At 42.2% G+C, this 22,228-nt stretch overlaps 1 protein-coding gene across 1 annotated transcript in view; it reads left to right on the top strand.

The window, feature by feature from the left end:
- LOC119726590 (GATA-binding factor 2-like) overlaps positions 1 to 22,228 on the top strand; it is a 47,041-nt gene that overhangs the window by 7,543 nt on the left and 17,270 nt on the right. The window contains exons 2-5 of the mRNA XM_038198324.1: positions 8,021 to 8,428; positions 11,915 to 12,529; positions 17,396 to 17,541; positions 20,537 to 20,662. Coding sequence (XP_038054252.1) covers positions 8,122 to 8,428; positions 11,915 to 12,529; positions 17,396 to 17,541; positions 20,537 to 20,662 — 1,194 coding nt within the window. The 5' untranslated portion in view covers positions 8,021 to 8,121. The remainder of the gene's footprint in view (positions 1 to 8,020; positions 8,429 to 11,914; positions 12,530 to 17,395; positions 17,542 to 20,536; positions 20,663 to 22,228) is intronic.

The raw sequence follows: 22,228 nt of genomic DNA, 5'->3' as shown, positions 1-22,228 counted from the left end.
CAAAGTTGTGGAAGCAGATCTTCTTTAATTTCTTCTTAAACCCACATGAGTATTTCATCTTGATGGAGCATATTAATTATGCTCTTGTGTATAATCAGTGAAAATGTCATGGAAACCCGTTCATGCAAACCAGAGATCTAACAGATTGTAAAAGGCTATGGGGTTTTCACCCATTCCAATGATATTAACACAGTTAGTGGTCTCAGTGCATCAGATTGTCACGAGCCTTTTCACTCTGTCTTATGTAAATAAAGTTAACTGTGTAAATCCCATTACAATGGAAATGGTGAAAAATAGCCTTTTATATTCTGTTAGATTTCTGCATGGTTTGCATGAACGGATTTCCATGGCATTTTTACTGAATACATAAACAAGAGTTTAATTAATATGCTCCATCACGATGAAATACTGGGAATGAAATGACGTCACGATTTAGTAAAGTCGACTGTGATTGGCTGGCGCCCAGCTTGCATATATCTGCATGTCTAGACATATCAGACGTTATACAGGACTTGGCTCAATGCATAACGGGTGATACTCAGACTATGTGGAATGTGCATATGCTGATCGAATCGTAATTGTAACTTTTAAATGCCAATGATTAGCAGTATATGTACGTGTTGTCCGTATGTCGAACTTCGCTACGCGGTTCACTCCACCGATAAAGAAAATAGGACATTTCAAAGGACGTTTTTATTGCCGAGAACAATGTCCATAGCTCAAAATCTGTTTGTTCTATCGAAATTCAAAAGTTGGAGACCCAAATGCTGTCAGGAATAAACAAAGTAACCCTTCGGAGTCAATGATTATATACGACCGAGCAAAATGGTTATCGCACCTCACGAGGTCGATGACATTAATTCTTCTATTTCTCGACACAAAGCGGCGTATAAGGTAAAGCAATGGATAGAATCTAAAGCGACTATTGCCTACAGATTGAGTTCTCCCGTAACAAAATTATTCAAAAGCCCTAATTTATTATGAGAAATCGTTCACACATTTTGTTTGGTGCAGTGTCACAGTATATTAAAAACAAAATTATTTGCTTGTTTATTTTTCTGTGTTTTATGTCAGTTTTTGCTGTGTTATTATATTTTTGTTTTTCGTTTGTGTTATTTTTTATTATTTTGTTTCAGTGACTATTTTCAGTTTGCTCTGTGGTTTAACTTTGATGTTCTAGTCACATTTGTAGTTGTTTACCGGTAGTGAAGTAATGATCGACATGTCGTTTGCGAAATGGCGCCCTCAATCACAAACACACCGCGACAACCCTGACAGTCATGCTGTTTTTGTGTAGGACGCCACCAAGAATGTATAGCAATGGTCTTGACGAACTCAACTCAAACCGGAGGCGCTTTGGGGCATACATTAATGCTGTACATGTGATAATTTCCTCGCACTATTTGGATCTGCACCAGGCGAAGGCATGAGATTATAGAATGCCAACTGGTTGAAAATAACCGCCTAATTTCGACAACTAGTAAAAACAAATAAGCGACGTGACGTTTGTCAAGATTGTATTCATGTGTAACTCATTATGCTGGGCATGTGTTTCATTTAATTTGTTTAAAGGGTTCATGAAAGGGAATTTTTCTTAGGAACATTTTTTTGCAAGTTTCTTCTCCTCTTTATTTTAGTGCACTTCTTTAAACATTTTTCAATTTTCCATGCTTTTCCGGACAACTGAGGGCGCTGTTGAAGTGATGTCATTTCAGGATAGGAAGACACTGTTCAGTTTAGGGGATTTCTGTTTAAATTGTGAACCCAAAAAATGTGTTTATTGAAAATATTTGTGAGACAAGTTTGCTCATTGGCTTACTGCAATGTACTGACACAACAACGCATCACCAAAGAAAGGAAAATTTACGACAGTGAAATGTCAAAAATTCTGGCAACTTTTCGTGCTAATATAGCTGTAACATTGAGCCTTCTGTCTGAAATGATATCACACTTTTGCTCATGACTATGGAAATTCGCATTAGCATAAGGCACCAAGATACCATTGAAAATGGCAAAATAGAATATTGAAAAATAAGGTTAAAGAGGACAAAAACGCGTAGGCCCTATTTCAAAGGATTACCTAAAAACAAATACATAGCATTGGCTCTTTAAAGTTGCGTCCCTGTGCCCTTCACAAAATTGAATTTCTTTTATAATTACAACTTGTTTGTTTCATTCCAACCAAAGAACCTCCTTTGTTCCGTTTTCTAAACCCTTTAAACCCTCTGCTTTGCGAGCTGACTGGCTCCCAGTCCTTAAGTTATCATTTCTGATTGTGGGGCGGGAACCAACCCACCCGCGAGAACGGAATTATTGTGTGGCAGCTAATAATTGGAAATTGTAAAGTAGGCTACTCATTCAATAGACCGCTTGCAGGCGCGATCGATAATTGACGCGCTAAGGTGAGCGACGCCATGTTCTGGGACAAAATGTGCGTGGATAGATATACGCCTGTCCCACAACATGGCGTCGCGCGCCTTCGCGCGTCGATTATCGAACGCGTCTGCAAGCGGTCTATAAGTACACCAGGGCCATTTTTAGCTGCGTGCATGGTAGTAGCTTAACAAATCATCGTGTCTCTCCGTTCGTCCGTTAGTTAGTTAGTTAGTTAGTAACAAACGTTGACGTTGTCTATAGCTCCTATACATATTTTGACCGATTTCAACCAAACTTGTCAAAAGTACCAGTAACCCATCCCCGACATGTCACATGACCAAACTGGGGTCAAAGGTCATCCTGATGGGGTCACTGGGGTTACAAATCTGATTTGTTTTAACTCAAAACACTACTCCATCATAGCAAAATCACGTTACTCATGTATGAATACGAATTCGTTGGCCCGCAGCTTCCGAGATCCGATCGAGCTTGTTTGGATCGATGTCTCATTAAGAAGGGGGTAAAACTTTTGTACCAAAAAACCCAGTAATTTAGTCAAGGAATCTATTATTCGGGATGAAGCTCGAAAAGGCACGGGGCATACATGTAGATCTTTAAGCGCTAGCTATAGTCGTGTTTTCATAAAATGGTGTAGAACATAACAAGGGGAGGCATTTCAGATCATCTTCATCTTCAAGCTTAAAATTCCATCTTTTGTGAAGTTTGACTTTCCTTTAATTATGATTTTTCGATGTAAAGATGGCAGGGACTTTTTTCAGAGGAGGGTCGTTATGGTGCTGGTAGGGGGAGTGAACGTCATTCTGTCTCGTTAGGTTACTTAGTATTGTATAATATTAAACCACGGAAGAAATAATTTTTCATATTTCCATTGATGTGGAACTATAATTTAGTCACACGATGAGAGGGAAGGGCGTTCAGCCAACCCACCCAAAAATTCACCGTTGCATCCCTCACTTTCACTCATCATTATCACTGCATTCAGTACAGAGAAACGTAAAATATGTCACCTTTTCAGTTTCCCCAAAGTCAGCTAAATATCAGGTTGAGATTGTATTATAAAAAAATGGACTTTGTGTCGTTTATTTGAACGTTTGAGTTTGAACGCAAAAATATCTCTGAAGAATGAGTTTGCTGTGTCTTGGATACAGTAGGCCTATATACATGATTCCTTGCAGTTTATGCGACAATTCAAAATTTGTGCGTCGCATTTTCTATACAAAGATGCCGTTTTAATTTAACAGAAGTCTATATTGCAGCTAATTAGAGTACACATTTATACACCTGTCATTCTGTAACAACTGCCGAATGTTTCTCAGCGGCAAATTGACCCCACTTTGAATCTTCCCCGTTTTCTTTTCTCTTTTGGGCGATGGGCTATGCGCACGTAGACCCATGATTCGTCGTGGAATCAATATTGTCAACATAATGAATGAACTTTGAGTTCAGAGTCACCAGTGCGTGTATTTTCTGGAGCCTTTATTCGTTAAATAATGATAAAAAAACAGCAAGCCTATCGACATGCAGGGACGGAGCAAGTGTCAACATAGCATTCACTAATTCTGAAGCTGAAATTGACTGAAGATCTTATCTCTCGAAGTTCCCTTTTGCAATAATTCTAGTCCCTCTCACCCTCTCTTTGACTTTTAAAATAAATTCTTTTTTTTTTCTTTATTGATTCCTTTCTTTTCCTTAAAATATAAATAAATAAAAAACAGATCCGTGGAACTTCATGCAGTTCCGCAATAAAATCCTTAATTACATTAACGAACGAAATAGCTCTCGAGCCTTCCCCTTTCTCTTTCGATTTCTGCATCCTTTGTGGTCCTTGCAGTCGTCACATACCGTGTTGCTTCCAGAACGTGAGCCAGCCCACTATGAGCTATAGTCGGTTGATTAAGTCCGGCATTTCCACCTCACCGGGGCGCTGATGTGAACGGCGGGGGCCCGGCACGCGACTCACGGTGTGGGGCCCGGCACGCGCACGGTGCACTGCTCGTTCCAGCACATGAAGTGTCCTGCAGGTGTTAAACCAGGTTTCAATGTCCCAACAGGCAGGCGACTGATTATTTGGGAACACTTACGTTCTTTACTCAGAATCTGAAGGATTGAACAGTTTCGCTTTTTTAGGCTTATTTCACAGTGAGTGGGACGTACTTTTCACTTAGGTCTATATTTTAAAAATGTGTTCATTGATAAAGATTTCATATATAATCACGATACATGACCTGTTCTGTAAACCGACTGAGAGGTAGTCAAGTGCTCTTTTATATTTAAAGGTTTCCTAATAATAATGCAAATAATTTACTTCCTTTGTTCTAATTATAATTCATACGTAGAAAAAGGCTTGCTCCTTTTAATTGAAACATAACAGTATAGTTATCATTTGGTGAGAAAATAGTACTCCGATAAAAGATCTAAATCATCTAATGATCTTATTATCTAATGTAGTGGAAAATAGAACTCAAATTGCATCAAATTTCTTTACGTATTTTGGCCTATTTCTTGTCGAACTATGGAAACGCGTTTCCCTGTATGGAAAACAAACATTGTTCAATTATTGTTTGCAGATTTTCCATCGAATGGATAAAACATGTAGTAGCCTATATATATATTTTTTTTTCCATCGGGTATTTTGGAAAATGGGTCCTCGACATCACGACAGTCTAATTGAATGGGAATTATTCAGGTACATTTGCTTAAGTTTCTGGTTTTCTGATTGAGCATGATCATGTTTCACGGTGAATGGTGTCATTGAGGATATACTGCGTAGATGTTCAAGGCAAAGTGAAACGAGAACTAACATCCGGGTCAGCCTTGCTCTGTCTTGCTGTTTACTACTTGCCACACCTGACTATGCATGTTACAGCCACATGAGTGGATGTGACATCTGAGCTGTATTATGGCGTCACCTTCCCCCCTTTTCTCACCCCACCCCCGGAAGTACGTCAGAGGGGTCCCTCGGGAAGGTTCTCCCAACAGTACTGTGCCTTTATGCCAAGCTCCTAGATACTCCCAGCGCGCGGTACTGCAGTGGCTGGCATGCACTGGTAAAAGTGTGACAGGCGCACTTTCCCGGGACGAACATACGGGAAAAAGGTGAAGTCTGGAGACGTCAGTTCGGGCTGGAAACTCCATATTCTAAAGGTCGCCGAGTGTGCATGTGCATAGATGAATGATTGATGAAATGAAATTATATATAGCAAATATATAAATGAGCACAGAACAACACCCGTTCAAAGCCGTAGGAAGAGCTCAAGTGCACAGAGTGGCGCAAAATGCGCAACTGTTTTTCTTTGTGATCAATAAAGCCTTACGTTATCTTTTAAGTAATCGAAGATTCGAGGCATCTTTTTAGATATGCGGAACGATATTTCGAGTAGATGATCTTTTGTATTTACTCGAATTTACCTGCTCCAAATAGCACCCTTTATGTCAGCCATGTCTCGAAAAAGCTAATTTAAGTGATTGATCAATTTTGCAGTACAGTGTTATGCAGTTTTAATTCAATATACACTATGCGTCCTCATGCTCGGGCTTTACAGGCTAATTATTCATAACTCGTCGCAATAATTATGCGATTAGTGGCAAGAGGTCATGGAGGTTGACCTACGTGACGTTATGACCAAATTTATTGCTAAATACATCTCAACGAAGAATCCGATAGTGAGATGCAGATCGTGCAGGTGAAACTTGATCATGGAATTTTTCTTTGTTTTATTGGTTGGAAATAGTACGGCAGATGAGGTGAGGGGACTGTTCAGTGATGATGGAATTTTGCACACAGTCAGAGCATTGTCACGAGGAAGATAGTTGGCTATAGGGCCATCGCAGATTTGGCCTTTAAAAAAAAAGGTAGAACAGCAAGCAATGGCAGCTATTTTGAGAATTTTAAAATGATTGCTTGTTAATCTACCTATATTTTTTTCAAAGGACTAATCTGCGATGGCCCTATAGCCAAATATCTTTCTTGAGACATATTCTGACTATGTGCCAAATGCCACGCTTCTATCATCAAAGTCAACAATCCCAAAAAATGTATCCCCTATCTGCCCCACAAAAAATCGGATAGGCTAAATGGATCCTTTCAAAACGTGCCGTAGGGTACACTAGTTTTCGACCGTTTTTTCTGTAGTGAAAACATTTTTTTCGCTGGTTTTTCAAATAAAACAAGACTTGCCAGATCGATCTGGAATCAGTCAGTCAGTGTGGCAGTCAGTCACTGACTCAGTCAGTCAATGGACAATAGACTGGCTTTGCGGGTCCAGCAGAAATCACACCCACCGCTTACAGTTTAACTGTCGACAAATTAATCATAAGATTCAAGGAGGCAACGGTCCCATCTTACTTTTATTGCAATGTTGGTGGCATTAATAAATGTCTCGAGTCCAACCCTTGCTCATTCCCACTTGGGCTTCACTAATTATGATTTGACACGAACAAGTGGTGCATCTTTAACAACGTGTCCAGCCAGCGTAAATTCAATATCTCCCCGGAGTCGAGAACAAGATGAAAGCAAACATCTGCACGTCCCAAATTGGAAATAAAATGAGAGCCCCGTGTCGCCCGCCTCGATTGCCGTGTAAACGCCGGGTCTAGTGACGGGGCAAGTCGAGCCCCGCCGGCCCGTGTGTGCGTGCGGACGAGGCTCGGCCCGCGTACTCCACGGAAGGATACAAATCATCCACGCTACAAACATTAGACACCCCCAAAATTATTCCCACTTTTGACTGATTATTGCTAGTCTCCACTGTGATGTTTGTGCTCTGTGAGGGATTATTTGAGGCAATTACTTGCACTTGCTGCAGCTTTCTGACTATGGTTAGTTAGGATCCCCCCCCCCCCCGCGCCAAAGACCAAATCCGGCACTCGAAAGCCATGTTGACACGATCTTATCTCAATTCTCAACCACTCTCTGAACATTTGTGTTTTATTGTCAGCCGCAAATACTCGACTTATCCTTCTGGTAACCATGGACGCCACTAGAGAGCCATTTATAAAACTTCGCTTCATTTTGGGAATCGTCAAGAAAACCATAATTTAACGAGAAGTGCGCGATTCGTTTCCCCCTGTCTGACTGCTCCCCATCTTCGCTCGTCTCGCAGCTAAAAGGTACCGAGTTCCTTAATACTCACTTCGATGCTTGTGAGATTAATTGAAGAGATAAAAAGACCTAGATGACATCTCCGGACCAAGTTGTTATTTTATTTCATAGATGTCCTCTGAACGGTCCATCGGCATTTTGATAAAAAAGCTGATGCGCTGGGCATCACTTCAACATATCGCTGATGTATCGGGCCAGCACCAGAAGGTATGAGCGGATATAACACATGTGATCGGATAATATTGTTCTATATAAATCGTGTGATAACAGTTCCGTATTTTATTAGCGGTTCTCCGTGCGCCTCATCTGCACAATCGGCGATGCTTCTCTGATGGCATTTTGAGTCTTTGGTCGGTGCACTGCAATTGATATTGTGATACAAATCTCTTGTTAATAGAAAGCGCTAACTGTACTGTTGTTTTAAGTATCCAAACAAATCACAAAATTCCACCAAAAAGTATTCCCCTGCAACGACTGATACTTCAACTATTGACTGATTGTAATTTTTGTCATTGTTATCAGGACTTTCCTCACACCGGAGAACTGAGGCTGAGTGAAGAGGTGCAATTTGGTTTAGGGCTCATCATCACGATTACTTGGCACGAGGCGTGGTGTACTAGGAGATGGAGCTCACAGAACACACCCGCTGGATGGTCGTCAACAATCAACACGGAGACACACATAGCGGCGCACATCCTCACGGACCCCACCCAACCGGCATGACCCCCTCGGCTACCTCGGAGAGGATGCCCCATGCCCCCCACCACAGTCTCAACTTCATGGAGCCACCGCAGCTCGTACCGCCAGACGACGTGGACGTGTTCTTCCACGCGTTGGACGGGGGCTCCAACGCCGTCAACCCACCAAGCTACTACGCTAACTCTGCCGCTTCTCGAGCGGCCGCCATGCACAGCTACAGACCGTCACACGGTAAGTGTTCTTTCTTGAGTAATAAAAACTCTGCGATGAGAAAAGAGACTTAGTTAATTTTTCCTATAACGGACAGGTTTTGTCAAATTAGTTGTTAACTTTAAGTGCTCTCCCGTATGGAAAGTCGCGATGCTTCCTCATTATGGTATGGAAACGTCAGTCAGGAAAAGTAAAAAGTTGTTGTTCCTTTAATCCTTGCTCTATGATTAAATCAAGCAAAAACAATTCTGTGCGTAAAAGTGTAGCGTTACGGTCCCGTTGGACATGTATAGAACCTAGCTCTAAGATGTGCGGGATAAGATCAGATTGTTGGCTGGTGCCCCGTCTTAGTGCGCTGGTGACCGCTAATGTTTTTCAAAATCTCGTGACGGAATTGAAGGCTCCGCAAAGCATTGTGGGCAGAGAACTTCCATGATCGATACAAGCGTATTCAGTGCGCAGGCATCGTGCGCATGCGGGTGTTGACCTCGGATCATTGGTTAAACAAAGCCTACTTTGTTAAAATCTACGATCGCCCGACTGATATGTGACTGGATAACAGCAAAGAGCCTAGATAAAGCGCCCTCTTGTGTCATTCACTGGTCTTTCAGTCTGTTGAGTTCATTTTCCTGGGTCCCGAATAAGCCACACATTACAATGGATCATGGCGGAAAGAGCATCTTGAGTAATGTAATTGTTACCACTCTTATCATAATAGGCCTATATTCGTTGTATGCGCAGTTGAAATATACAGAGTGATGCAAAAAGAAGGAAACCCTTCTTGACAGCAATTTTCACCCACTTGTTAAGCATACTTAAAAAAAAAAATCAATGTAATGGTATTAAAATATTGATCTTTATACATAAGTGACGAAAAAATGATTGCAAATACATACATGTTGTTTTTTTTTTATCTGAAATATGGTAGTTTGAATACTTCCTGTGCCAAACATGTTTGTCCACGGACGGCTTCATTCCACCTGCTTGACGTTCTGAGCTCCGGAGCTTGATTTGAAGACACACACAAAAAAACACTACACTATATAGACTTACACGTGGACAACAGCGATTTTGGTGACTTGAACTCAAATTAGCAAAAGAACACTGGGGATTTTTTAAAGATTTTTTTCACCAGTGTGGTTGAAGAGCTATTAAAAAAAAAGTTCAAATAACTTAAGTAGGCCTGGTAGGTTCAAATTCCTGTCAATAGTGGGTTTCTTAATTTTTTGAACTACCCTGTTTAGGCCTAGACATTCCTCTCGTCCAGTATTCTTTTGTTAAACACATCTGTCATCAGTTTATCCTCCGAAGTATCGTCTTTAAAAGAACAATTCAACCTTGTCCTTGCAATCCCACTGCTTCATTTGTTTCATTTCCTTTCTCTGTGGACCTCTCCTCACACCCCGTACGTCCGTCTTATCTTCAGTAATCCGCTGCCGAAGCCAAACTTCCTGGTACAAAAACCACATTTCCGTGAATTGTTTTCCTTTTCAATTTCCTCCGTACAGTTAGCGTTGCTTTCCCCGCTTACCCCCTCAAGCTCTCGCATCCTGTTGATCTTCTTGGCGCGTGCCTCTCAGCACTCTTTGTGTAAACTCTTCCCGGTTTGGGGTTATGACCCCATGCAAGAACGCCGTCGTGCTGGATCTTCCCGCTGTGATGAGTTAGATGCGCATGCGCTATGGTGTCTTTTATTTGGACGTCGGTTTGAAGGAACTGCACGTTAGGAATTATGCGGGAAAATTCACTCTCGACTTAACTGTTTGGCAACAAAAAACCCAGAATTTTTGGTGAAGCGCACCTCTATATTGGGCCATCAGAAAATCTCAACGAAAAATTGCTCTCGTATTTCTCTGCGGAATTTGTGGCCGTGTAAACCTTTTCTGTCTATAAGTAAATTCTAATAATATTTAGGCCTATCTAATAAATTATAATATTATTATTTTTTTTTTAAATAACAATAATAATGGGCACTTATAGCACTTTTAACTAAGATCACAGTGTTTTACATCAGTATTATTACCCCCTGATCATTGGGATTCAGTGAAACATTCCACATACAATCTCACTGCTCCGCTCCATGGGAAGCTAATGCAGCCATCTCGGCGCAAAGCAGCTAAAACCAACAACAATACCCTCACAGGTACCCAATTCACTCCTGGGTAGAAAGAAGCAATGAGTGACAAAGTGCCTTGCCCAAGGGCACACGCACCATAACCCCAGGCTGGAGTTGAACCCACAACCTGCATAATTACCCGCAGACCACAAGTTGAATGTAGACCAAGAGGCTACGGCACTCCACGTTAGAACTTATTAGAAATTAAAACTTGTAAGAAATATTATTTCAAAAAAGAAAAGAAACAGAATTGCAGGGGAAAACAAGAGCAAAATTCAAATTGTTTGGGGAAATATTATAAGAATCTATCTAATAAAGTTCTAATAAGGTCTAATTTATTTATCTCTTCAGATTTCCATTAGAAGGAGAAATCTTGCCTGAGGGACCTGGGTGTTTAAGTCATCAAAACGGAGTCCACATAATTATTTTCCTCACAGACAGCATTAAAAAAATATTTTCGTGACTTTTACGATACGGAACGGAATACTCTGTTGAACAATTATGACTTGAAGAAAGCACCCGGCCTATACCGCAATGGTATTTCATGATTGTTTAATCCAGACTATAGGCCTATGCCAGGTCTCGCTCACCGAAAGTGGAGTATTGCTTCTCAATGAAGTCCGGGTTTCGAGCTCAACATATCAACACTAAACCCCAGTCCCTAACCCGTTCATTTCTGGTCGGTTCCCCTTCGGTAATTGGTCAATTATCCCGCCTGGCAAAAAAGTCCTGGCCCATAATAATAGATCAGGAGCGATATGACGCCCGAACACCTTGAAAATGGGCAACTACCGGACGACAGGACCAGCTGGGCTATGCATCATACAAGACACAAAATATTTCCACCTTTTTTATTTTTTACTTTTGTCATTTTTTTTCTTCTGGGAGCCAACAAACACAGTCCCCGGGGGAATTAGCCTGGTTCTGGGCGCACTGCGGTTCTTCACAGGATGTTGGCGCTCCAGCGGGGGACCGAAGCACACATAACACACGGCGCACGCGCTACGCATGTCAGCTTAAGTTGGACCACCAAACTGAAACTCTCTTCCTGTATGCCGGGGTTGCTTTGACTTTTCCCCTTCTCCTCAGGTCCGCGCACGTCTCTCTGCCAGTCGCGAGACCAGAGATTATAAATAGACACCCCACTGCCGCCGGGGTCTCACTCACTTGTACGTCCACTGCGTGCCCGTGACCGGTCGACTTGTTCTAAAATTGGGTCCCGCACACGCGTCAGGAACTGCATGTGCTCAGTGTATAGAGTGTGTACATGCACTGAAAGCCAACCCAGCTTGATAAGAAGCGTGTTGTGGACGTGCGGCTCATTTATTGATGCTCCGTTCTAAAGAGTGAACTTATTTGGTCTCTAAACTTTTCTGAACAACTTTCAACAGCTCGTGTGACTGGAAGCCAAGTCTGCAGGCCCCATTTCCACACCCCGACCATCCAGTGGTTCGAGAGCAGCAAGACTCTCCGGCCCGTGCACCAGTCCAGCAACCACTCAGCCTGGTGTACCAGCCCCTTCGGCGGGGCTTCTGCAGCGGTGTCATCCCACGGTGGGCCGCCGGCTCTCGGCTCCTCAGCCCCCGGAGGTAGTGGTGGTGGTGGTGGTAGCGGGATCAACTCGCAGTCCAGCCCCCACCTGTTCAACTTCCCACCGACTCCGCCCAAAGACAGCACTCCGGACCACCTGACTACAGCTGGGCTGGGAATCCACCCGTCATCATCAGGCGAGTATTCACATATGGAGGATAAGGCCATGCATCGAGATCACCATCTCACCTCTCCTATCTCCACTGCATCTTCGTCCGGTGCCATGTCTATGGCTGCCAGCTCGACTGCTACGGACACACCGTACAGCACCCAGCACCATATGCCGGCTTATACCACGTACGTCCCGGCACCTGACCTGACCAACTCGCTTGGGTTCCACACTGGGGCTGTCATGGGGAACAGAAGCTTTAGTGGTTCAGCTCCCAGGCCACGGACCAAGAGCAGATCCAGTTCTGGTAAGTGTACATATTATGGTTATATCGTTTATTATGGTGATCATTATCTGCCATTTTAGATCATTCAGTTCTTTACTTGACAAATACTTGTATCCTCAACATTCTGTATTTGAATAGTGGTTTAATTGGTTTAAAATAAAAACACTTTTCTTGTACACATCTAAACCGCGCATTATAAAACTCCAAGGGTTAAGCACCTCAAATACCATTTTATGAACCCATGCACCGATGACATCAACACAAAGGTCAACTGAACATGGCAACGACAATAATAATTTTGTAGAGTCCGGACCAGACGTATTGTTTTAACTGCGACACAGTGCTGGTGCCGTGTGTCTATGTCAATTATCAACTCTTGACCTTCCTCCTTTTATTAAAGGGGCACCTGCGTTCACATTAGCTGGATCGGAAATCAGTTTGATGTCACAGGTTTGCCACTGGCTAAATTGTACAACATTAGTGAAAACGATTCTGTTTGGGAATTGGGGTCTTTATATTGGTAGGCCTATTATGTGATGTAAAGCCTACAGGCTATGCAACTTGTTACAACTTGTGAGCTCTTATCGTGATGCCCAACATGCTTGTATGGGCCTTTACTATAAATGTAGCATTAATTGAGTTATGCAAAATACTCTGTTAAAGAGAATATTTTGATTCTGTCCAAATATTCTGTTTCTCCTGGCGTGCGTATAGCAAAATGCATTTGATATTGTTTTTGAGAATTTGTCACCGTATCTCCCATTCAACTGCAAGCAACCGAACTATGTTCGACCATACTAGCTCCATGGTTCGACTTTCAACTTATTGTACTGCTACATGTATGATATTTTGAATGAGGCTACTCTACTCATAGAACTGTACAAGAACAACATCATTACAAATAGCCAGCACACTCCAATCCCAGATGCATGTTTGAACCAAACAAAGTCAAGGAACGATATTGGCGCCAACTCAAATAAACATTTCATCACACTCTGTTGCCAACTGAGCTGAAGCGCTTAGCAGTCACTCACTAGATTCAGCCACGTGGCGATGCCTATAGGATCGGTTTCGTTTTATTGTTTGGATTTTTCCCCAATGAAACTACGTTTACTGTTTAAGGGCCATAACAGATTCCGATGGCAAGTGTATTAATTTGTCTGTCTCTCATCAACGGGTCAGAGTTCATACAGCTTTTGCTGCCTGTGATTCGTGAAACTTAGCAGATTTGTAGTTAAGCCCCTCTCAGGTCAATCACAACTCAAATCACAGTTCAGCCTTTCAGTTCCCAATAAACAATGACAAAGGAACGCCCTTTTGAATAGCTTGATCCTTGACTTATGACTGGATGACCTTGTGGTTGACTTGCTATTGACTTGTGAAGACTAGACATTTCTGCAATTTGACTCGCCAGGACGACATGCTTCAAAACAAAATATAAACTCAAACTTCAAAGGATAGTGCACCGGTCGTACATGCAGTAGGCTTTATTGGAGTCGTGGTGCAGGGTTAGAATAGAGGGTTACATGTGTTTGTGATCGATCGTGAGTTGTTGTCTGTCTGTGCATGCTATTGTGTAGATTCACCACTTTGCCAAGCCTGGTCTGAATTTCAAATGGTTGTCGGTACTATAGCAGCCAGGCCGAAGTGACCAGTGCGAGCATGCTACAGCCCACGGCATAAGCCCGGGAGTTCAATCTGATTCCACCCCTTTAAATATGATGGCCATACCACATGCTAACAGATCCGGAAGGTCCCAACATCAAGCCTTTTTTTTTTTTACATCGATACAAGGAAGTAGTACATTTTAGCAAATATACGTACAAGTGATCTGATATTTGGGTATTAAACTATGCATGCTGATTTGAGTTGAGTGAATCTTCGTAGTTTATTGTCTTGTTGAAATTGTATATAAATAGTAACTATAATGGTTTTGTTTTGACAACTTTCATTGAAATTGTCAACTAAATCAGGCTCGTTTGAACATACGTGTATGCAATTTTAAAAGAAAATGGTGGATATATAAAATTAAGTGTCCTGTCAGGTGATACATTTAACAGTCGTACAGCGTCTATTCGTCCCTCCGTCTATAAACATGCTGAGAATAATTATTTAGATAAACAATATTTAAACTAACCATTGTCCTTGCTCTATGAACTAACATAAGAACAAAATACTTCAGCATATTGTTTAACTTTAGTTTGGGCCAGTGTTGTAGCCGAATCCATCACAAGTCCATTACAATAATTCATCCAGTCCAAATTCAAGTCACAAACTGTCAAAATGAACTTTGACAAAGGCATTCCTTTATTAAAGATCATGCCATGTTACTTGTTAATTTACTTATGCTTGCTTGTGATTGACTTGTGATAGACTGCACTACAGCACTGGTTTGGGCTATGAGTATTTGCTTTAAAAAGACTTGCTTGATTTGTCCTGAATTGCACTCTGCATGCTTTGTCCACGAGGCTATATAGTTACGAGGAAATACGGCAGCCTGGTTTACAAAACCGAAACTCCAAAATGTCCTGGTGTTTTGTTTTAATGCCACCCCACCGTGCCCCCGAACAAGATGCAGCCTGACCTTCGCCACCTTCCCCGTGGCTGGGGCCTCGTGCCTGGCCCTGCTGGGCCCGATTCCTCCGAATTGGTCCCGGAAGTTTGCTGTTGTCAGGCACTTAAATACTGGCTGCACGCGCGCGCGTGTCCAGACACGTGGACCAAGGTGTCAGGTTTCACAGCTGGGGAAAGTTGATCCGGCACGATCAGCCAGTTGTTTGTGCCAAAACAGCCGCTCTTGAGCAACACCCATAGCTATAATCAGAGCCGATGCTAAGTCGGTGTAATCTGCAGGTCGGTGTAATATACTGTATCATTTTGGTTTATCAGTGGCGTAACTATAAAACCACCTTGACTAGAAAACAGTGCAATTTTGCACCCGAACATAGTGAGTGCCCCTCCAGAAAATGAGGACCCAGTTGCCCCTACAATCCTACGAATCAATTAAACCTAAGTTGTTAAGATTTCACAGCCTTATTTGTACTTTGTACATCGAACACCCTCCCCCTCCCCCGCTTAAAAAAGGAGCTATAGTTATATACTCCTCTGTTCGTTTGGTGCATATTGTATTTCTCGACTTTTATCTGTAATGATGTTTTCAGTCCAATATTAGTGCCTACCAGGGGAATCTTCTTTAAGTCATTCTCTACCAAACTCATCACTTCCACCGCCACGTCATCAGAATCAGTCCCATTTATTCATGTCTAATTAGGCCCACACCGTAATATTACATTTTTCCAGAGGGGGGGGGCTTCGAAGTCCGTGTCGTCCACGTTTCGCCCATATGGTACTTGAAAATAATACAGCGGCGATCAACTTTCCGGGGATATTAATTGTATGAAACCCAATATTTCAAGAACGAGATGGAGAACATGTTTTCCCAAAAAACGAGTCTTGACGTTCCGCAAAATGGAGATGAAGTACCGGTGCTTGTTGCAACATGCTCCCGGTGCATGCCTCGGCTGAGTCCCGGTAGGGTCGTCAGCCCGTTACCTGATGGATCGGCGAGGCGTGTATACTGGAAGGTCTCCATCAACAAAGCCAAGCCAAACTGTCGCAGGAGTTTACAAAGATCTCCGTTTTCGTTGTCGTATTTTATGAGGCGAGCACGAGAGAAGCCGTTTAATGAAGCCTCTTCAACACCGTGTAACTTAGGTCCTCCTAGCTTCCGGAATCACAAGACATATATTGGAAAAAGGTGAAACCGCAGTCTTCGCGTCATCATAACTACAATGATTATGGATTCTCAAGGTATTACATGAGAATCAATAAAACTAGCAGCAGCTTGCCAGTGAACCCCCTTTCGACCCGACTGTACAAATGGCTCATATCAGAAAGGGGTCATAGTATTTACGGGTCATTTCAGGAGGTCTTGTTCGAAGATAGTTACGTCTTTAAGTCGTATCGCGAAAACTTTATCATATCAAGATACTTCCTGACTTGAAGTTAATTTTTGTATGTAAGTCGCTGCATCTATATGGGAAATACCCTATCTACTATCTTGTGTTCAAATGTAGGCCTATACCTCATAGAAGTAATGTGTTTTGGCAGCACGATTCAGCTTGTGAAATCAAAGCATATACGCACAATGTACTAGGTCAAGCGTAGCTGAACTCCGTATCCTATTGTCTCATCTGATAAAGTCATGATCCAGGATTTCCGAGAGCTCAGTATTGTTTTATCAGACTCGGCCTGCATTATGTGGCTGCCAAATACACCAGTTACAGGCACAGTGTACCACCACGATCAGATGATTTTTGGATTAAGTTCATGGGTTTGGCACTTGCGACTCAGTGGACTTAATCGGGGATTTTGGATTTCCCAACTCATGGGGCGTAGTTTGATTATCTTCCCTTTGAAGGTGTCCCTTGCCACAACATTCGTACACTATGATCAAAAACATCTTGTGCAGACAACGGCCTTGAGAATTATGAAAAATATGGAACATCCTTTTGACTAAAAATTAACATATTTCTGTTCAGTATACCAAAGTGCAGTTATTGACGCGGCACTGTTTCTGTTGTGATTTTGGAACTAGCTAAACAGTTTAGAACCGTCACAAAAAAGACTCTAAATTGTAGCTCAGAAGAGGAGTTTTTGTTTAAGGTTTGCCTATTGAGTGACTCGCACACGTAGCGTAATAGGGTCAAATTTTTGAGGGGGGGGGGCACCTGGGGTGCAAAATTGTTCACCCCAGTGGATGTTCGTGCCCCCCCCCCCCCCCCCGTAGTTACGCCACTGGCTTGCAAGCAGACAAGGAAAACGAAATAAACGAAAGTTGTACTAGTAGTCTCATGCAATGGTCCTTTCTGGCTGTTTCTTTTCCAGAGGGGCGAGAGTGCGTCAACTGTGGAGCCACCTCTACCCCCCTGTGGCGCCGGGACGGCAACGGGCACTACCTGTGTAACGCGTGCGGTCTCTACCACAAAATGAACGGCCAGAATAGACCGCTCATCAAGCCCAAGAGAAGACTGGTAAGAAGGCTGTACGGTCGTCATCCAGCGGCCATCTTGATTTCTTTGTGTGTATCCATTTTAATTGAGTGACGTACTTGGTGCTGAATAATCCATTAGTGCTGTAATTTATAAATGAATACCAACACTAATAACCACATCCTCACTTCTAAAGAAGAATAAACCCTACAGCATTCCACAGATAAAATAAGTGCTGTAAATCAAACGTATTACATGTATTTAGCTTGAACTTGAACTTTACTTTATTTTCATATCAGTTCAATATGCCTAACTATATACCAACAGGAATCAAGGAATCAGTTTTTCAACATGCAAAAAGAGAGTGACCAAAAAACAACGTAGTTCTTTTGATCCATGAAAGCATGCACTAAATGTTTATGTATAAACTTGTTTTTACCGTCGTATGATACGTGTATGTAGCCTAACTTTTCAAGCTGAGCTACTACAAAATCCAAGAAAAGAATGTTGACCCGTTAACATGGTCCAGAGGTGACCTTATACTGACCCCGATGTAGACATCTTCCGTGGTGTCGCCATTAATTAGAATTAGCAAATACCTTAGGAAACGGCTGCACACCACTACTGAAGGCTATACTGATCAACTTTAGGAAATTGTTTTTTTATTTTTATAATTAAAACAAGATCTGAAAATAAACAACATTATGGCAACTCGTGCCAATTTTAAAATGTGGGGCATTAAATAAGAAATCAGTTTGTGGTTAAAAAACAATATGGTAATTAAAATTGAGCTTAAAGATGGTTAAAATGCCCTTATTCATTAAATCACCTCAGAGTGAAACCTATCCCTCTCGAGAACGAAGATTTGATACACTACGCGTCAACTAAACTTTGTGAATATTTTATATGTTGATGAAATTATTCTAAATTTTTGAGACAGCGTATACCTCTGCCCTATCAAAAATGTCTGTCTTTCATCAGTTTATAAATATCGCACAGTAGCATTCATTGGGGTGTGATTCAGTAGTACGGGGCTTATGACCAGCGACTCGGCCTATTAGTGAGTGTAGTTGAGCCAATATTGCCTAATTTGATGACAAATTAAGTTGCTGCGGCTCAAGTCTTCGGTTAACTGTTGCATGACAGGTCTTGAAACGAACCATTCCGGCGCTCAAAGTCAGATATGCAGCATGGTGCAGAGGCTGCATTTAAGCCGGGATGTAATTCCCAATTTGTCAATGTTTAAACTGTGTTGTCTGAAAGCTTGGCGCTAAAGCTCCCTCATCCTGTTAATAACAATCACAGCCGCCATTTCAATCACAGCATTTCCTGCGTAGTCTTAGACGTCGACCAACGCCGTATAAGAGTTGTTTGATTTCACGTATTTTATTGAGATAATTATTGCTTTTTTACATTCCGGCGCGCCCAAAAATTACTGGACAAGTTGAATGTCAATAAAGCCGGCCGTCATTTCTCAAGGGTTGAACAAATCGAATTTATTATTGGAAGTGAAGGATGCACTTGAGAAGGGGCTACACCACGTAGCTTTCCATGGCAGCGCTGCATGATTGTTCATTCGGCAATTTAGTCGCCAATTTTTAGCAGCGAAAACCTCATAGCCCTCACACTTTCCCATTACTTAAACTTGTAGACAGTCGCCATTTTAATTTTATTGTGCGGAGTCAATCAATTCTTTAAGTTTTCCGATGATGCTCAAAGTATCTGTTCCTGATAAGCGGGGCTTTTAACTGATTATCCTGCGTATATCGCCATTGCCATCATCCTCTATTTGGAGCGTAATTAGGTTCACACGTTTTCCCGCCAGTGTAACGGGGATGTTAACAAGCTGGAGGGGCAGTATGTCGAGCACCAACAGGTCCGCAATGATTGACAAACCTCCATTTTCTGAGGATATCTAATCAAGCAATTACCGCTCAATTAATCCGGACCAGGATCAGGCTGTGTCGTTTGACCTCCCGTAGCATAAATGATAGTTGCTCCCGAGTGGCTCTTCTCACCTACACTAAACAGACACGGAAATCAATGTTATGCTACCGCCTGTTCCCCTATCAGCTTTTCCGATGATGTGTTGAAATGTGAAAGCCTGAATATTACCCCACACTCACACACTCGACCATAGGGTTCCTTACCAAACCCCGTGGCAGGTTTACAAGGTTGGCAACTGTGACTGAACTTTTTTGGCCGTTTTCACTGTGCATTGTCATGCAAAACAGTGTATTGTAGTCGATTCCATCACAATTCCATCACAAGTCCGGTCATAAAGTAAATCAACTATCATTCCTCAAGCCCTGTTACAAGTGAAACAGGCGATGAACTAAAACAATGGAATGCTCATAGGTACTATTTGAATTGCCCGTGACTTGATTTGAAACTTGAGGACCTCTGTCGGACTTTTGAGGACTCGTGAAGACTTGTGATGGGCCCTACTACCATTTGGGAGTCACTTTGGCGTCAAAGGTATATCATTGAGAGACGTGTTTAGGGAGACATTTCAATGTCCCCCTAATGCCTCAGCTCCTAGAGGCAACATTTTACCGTCGCAAATAGGCTAGATCGATTGCCCGTGGTCCAATTCGTAGACTTACCAAAATTCGTGGGAGTAGGATAAGATAAAATTTGGGTTAGGGTCAGGAAAGTCGGGAAAATAATGTGTTCACAAGTCTGTGAAAATGTCTCCCTAATGGTATTTTTTTCGGTTATTATTACTACAACAACTATCTATTATTTAAGTATATGTAAATGTGTCTGCAACACCTACTTAATAGACATGTGCAACGTGTACAAAGGGAAAGGCACACCATTAATTAACAACAGTTGCTAAGATATCTTTATGAGGATATTGGCGAATTGCGGTTCGATCCCTCAACCTATCTCAGCATTATAGATTATTTAAAGCATCCAATGCCACGAATGCGCACACTATTCACGGTATACAACATTACAAAGCAAGATGTTTAAAATCATGGAATGTTAATAATTATGACCTGGAAACCCGTGTGTCTATTTTGCCCTGCAGTCGGCGGCCAGACGAGCTGGGACGTCTTGCGCCAATTGCCAGGCCACAACCACCACCCTATGGCGGAGGAACCCTAACGGGGACCCTGTCTGTAATGCCTGTGGGCTCTACTACAAGCTTCACGGGGTAAGTCTCGTAACATTTGATTGTTCTCTGTAAAGTGTGCAGGTTTTCCTAAATAAACCCGGCGAGATGTTGCGAGTTTACGTGCCTTCCACAGTTCCAGTCACATCGTATAGGCGTAACGTGTGCGATGTTGTTGTATATTCATTTATTTTACTTCCTGGCTGGGCGTATACGGTAAGGCGTATTGAATAGGTTTTGTGAAAAAAACCACTTGCAAAAAAAATTTGCAAATCGGTATCCATAGACGAAACAGGATCAAACTGGCAAGACTCTACGGTTGCATGTATAGGGACTTCTGTTTCCCTGTTATATTTGTAACTGGCACACTGTTCCATTGCTGATCATATTATAACCTCGAACACCATGTTTCAGATCCCAAGAGGATGTTCTGGTGTATTGCTTTTCAGGGTCATGTTGTAAAAACTACAGTCACATTTGTTTGACCCCCGAACTTATCACACGCGTAGGCTACACATGCCAGACGCCGTTGTCACGTCAACCACATTATGCAAATGAGCACACGCGAGCCTCGTGCTGGACCGTGCGCGTGTAGTTGAACCAACGACCTTGGTGGCTAACACCCGTGAACACGAATAAACAAGTACATGAAGTATAAACCATCTGTAATACGAAACCCGACAGGGAGGCCCACGCGAGCAAGACTGACTTGACTCTTCAAAGGCCAAAGGTCACGGCGCAGACCTGTTGATGACATTTTTATTGCTGGTTTTAGATCGTAAGTTTGTGGTTGCTACGAACATACGTCGGTATAGCTTGCTCTATGTTTTTCATGTACATGGAGCCATAAAACGGTTGTGTTTTATAGATCCGTGGTTATAGTTATACATGTAGCTCCATGGTTGACTTCAGCCTTTGTGTTTGTGTGGAAAGGGATCCGTGTGCGGGAAAGAAATTGATTACATTATTTCAATAATCTGACCGAAAATTCCAATCTGTGCATACCCAGGCTAGGCTTTTAACTGTACATCGCTGTTTACTTACGAAGATCAAGAAGACCTTCAAACTCGAAAGTCATTATAGCGAAGAATTGTCCACTCTGTTATTGCATGACCTTCCTCCATGGTTAGTCCAACTGGTTTGTTAAATTGATACCAGGCATGAATATGACAAACCGAGGCACGCCATAAGCGGTTATGACGGGCTCAATGCACTGACGATCCCATAGATCATTCATACTGGAGCCATTAGTAGATGGGGATGATCGATGTTTATCCATTTTTTGTTGTTGTTGAGGAATTGAAGAGAGGAAAATTAAGCAGATTTGAAGAATGAGAGAGAATATGGGAAGACTGGTATTCTGTTATTCTAATTCACGAAATTAAAGGGAAGGGTACATGCTTTCTTGAACCATATAACGGGTACCAACCTCGCAATAACGACAGAGAAATTGGTTATTCATAATCCCTTTACAGCAACATATGAGTTCGGGAGATTCTACTTTCACACGCGGTACACCTAACCTGTGTGAGGTTTTGATGTGAAGGTGTGCATGATTATCAATGGGATATGAGTATTCTCTGGTGGCTCACAAGTAAACGGTGTGAT

This window comes from Patiria miniata, unplaced genomic scaffold (genome assembly GCF_015706575.1).
Source record: "Patiria miniata isolate m_02_andy unplaced genomic scaffold, ASM1570657v1 HiC_scaffold_2, whole genome shotgun sequence".
Classification (NCBI taxonomy): domain Eukaryota; kingdom Metazoa; phylum Echinodermata; class Asteroidea; order Valvatida; family Asterinidae; genus Patiria; species Patiria miniata.
The sequence above is the reverse complement of the archived record's forward strand: the minus strand, read 5'-3'. Positions and strand labels throughout refer to the sequence as shown.